This window comes from Halyomorpha halys, unplaced genomic scaffold, assembly GCF_000696795.3.
Source record: "Halyomorpha halys isolate HHAL.00 unplaced genomic scaffold, Hhal_1.1 Scaffold1357.1, whole genome shotgun sequence".
Lineage (NCBI taxonomy): Eukaryota > Metazoa > Arthropoda > Insecta > Hemiptera > Pentatomidae > Halyomorpha > Halyomorpha halys.
The window spans coordinates 151,018-153,525 of record NW_027109325.1 but is presented as its reverse complement, the minus strand read 5'-3'; the positions used below and the strand labels follow the sequence as shown (position 1 = coordinate 153,525).

Genomic DNA, 2,508 nt, shown 5'->3' with positions numbered 1-2,508 from the left:
TGATGAAGCCCTGCAAAGTGGGGCAAAACGTCGGACATTAAAATAGTTTTAAACTATTTGTTCTTTTTTTGACCGCAACCCTGACCATCTTCTTATATATAAATTTAATTTGTTTTAATTTTTAAAGCAATTATCTACAAAATAATAATAAAAAATTAATAATCTTTAATATCAACATTAATTTAATTTATTGAAAATAAAATTTAACCTAACATTCAGCAACCCTTCTCCAACCAGCTTACATCCCGTCCTCTTAAAATACTTTTGCCTTGAAAAGACAGAGTAAATAGAAAATATTGAAATTCTACTTATCATTCTAATATATATAAAGACAATAAATCAATAAATACAATACCAAATCTAGTCTTTGAAGTTTTTTTTCTGTTTTTTAACAGTTAAGTTAATTGGTTTTATTAGAAGAATATAACCTACCTTTTCTTTCTAACATCTGGTAAGCTTCTATTAAGAGGGATTCTGTCACTAGCCATGAGATTGAATCGATTGATATGATATAGTTGCCTCATTTTTGATGATAGATGAGCAGGTATTATTACTGGCATTCCATCCTTGCCCTCATTTGGAAGAGGGGAAAACAAATTGGAGTTTAGTATTTCTATTGAAAAACAAAAATATAAATAAAACGTGAACAGCTAAGTTCCATCACTAATGGTGTATTTTCACCTCATTATTGATTAGAAAACAAAGGAAAAGTGATTTAAACTCATGTAACATAGTTTGCTCTTTTTGCAAATACTAAAAACGATATACCATCACTAACACTACAGGGGTTAATTGTTTCATTAATGCTTAAAAAAAAAAAAAAAGAAGAAAAGTTGAAACCCCCAATAGACGTTTCTCTAAAACCAACTAAATTCACATAAAAATTGCCAACCCACTAACTCAATTTGTAGGAGCTGTGAAAATGTGAAAGACCTTTAAAACCACAAAAAAAATGGCCAGGATAGAAGAAAAAATTGGGGTCCAATTGGCAATTTTTTAACTCAATTCATATAAATTTTTTTAACTCTTCAACTCAATTTGGGGAAAATGTAGAGGTGCTCAAAACCTAAAACATACCAAAAAAAGTTTAAATTCAAATTCATCATTTTTTTCATATCATTCTGCTCAGAAAAGAATCATAAACACCAAGTTTTAGCAATATTTTCAGAGGTGATAATTTCAAGAGCTACTATAAAGTTCATGTAGACCATAGTCTGATTTACAACAAAATAGAATTGAAAATTTGTGTTTTTTAGAGCAAAACATATTTTACCACTAATATTGAGAATAGTTCCAATATAGATAATGTAAAGTAGATAAAATTTCCTTTAAAGGTACCTCTACACATTTACCAAGCTATGGCGAATTCACGCATATGCAAGCATCTGGATGCGTTATTTGGATTGGCTGGGACAAGTTGGCCTGAATTTGTGGCCAACCCATGAGTGTCGTTTTTCGAATAGAAATCAAAGGGCATTTGTTTGTGTTGCATCCACACTTTTGTGTACATTTTATAATGTTTTTGAACTGCCAAAAGATAAATATTTGAGTAATCTGTGTTTTTATTGATTTAAAGAATTTCCCCAACCTTCGGATGCAATAATTAACTCTTATTTAAAATGGTTTATTTTCAAATTCTATTGATGTAAACATTGTTACATTGTAATAACATTCTTTCAAATTTTGTTACTTAACTTTAGCAGTTTATTTTTTATTTAATATAGCACAAATATATAGACATTCTATGTCTAATAGGTAATTAAACTAAAAAGTTTCAGATAAAAATTTTAGAATGAAGGTTAAATTTATAGGTTATTTCTACATTTCTGATAATTGCATTTCCTTTCATGTCGCCTTTTTTCCATTTTAACGAAAATATAGTAAATCGAATATAAAAGCCAAAAAAAATTCAAAAGATCAAAACAAACATGTGAATATCGACATTTGTTGCTTCCTTGGTTTGGTTTAATAATTCTATCATAAGGGGCCTTATGGGGGGACCAATAGCAAACAATTTTTGCACACTTTACTTGTGAATGGTTTTCTCAAACCACTTGATGGGCTTAATGTAACCCACTTCTAGAAAAACTTCTACATTCAGTAGGATTCGGATTAGGATGAAATTGAGAATGCTGGCAGGATTGGTCTAGATTTGGATTCTAATTTGTCCAAAAGAGTAGTGTGAAATAAGGTTTTTAATTCAAATCAATTTACTCCTGCATATATGAATGGAATATGGTCCGGGTGCTGTAAAAAAAAACTCAAGTAGTAGATAATTATACTATTTTATTGAGCCAACGTTTCGCCCCACGTTGCAGGGCTTCGTCAAGGCTAAAAAAGATACAAACACATAGTTACAAAAGGAAAAAAAAGAGAAAAAAACATAAGTGTAAAATAACAGGGGTATAAAATGTAAAAAAGTAAGATATAATAAAAAAAATTAAAGGTTGTAAATAGTAAATGAAAAGGGTAATAGTAACAGATAGATAAGAGAAGAAATATTAAAGA

At 29.3% G+C, this 2,508-nt stretch overlaps 1 protein-coding gene across 1 annotated transcript in view; it reads right to left on the bottom strand.

Annotated features, from left to right (window-relative positions):
- The window catches only part of LOC106689425 (polypeptide N-acetylgalactosaminyltransferase 3), a 29,593-nt gene that overhangs the window by 20,832 nt on the left and 6,253 nt on the right, over positions 1-2,508 (bottom strand). The window contains exon 4 of the mRNA XM_014434376.3: positions 433-613. Coding sequence (XP_014289862.1) covers positions 433-613 — 181 coding nt within the window. The remainder of the gene's footprint in view (positions 1-432; positions 614-2,508) is intronic.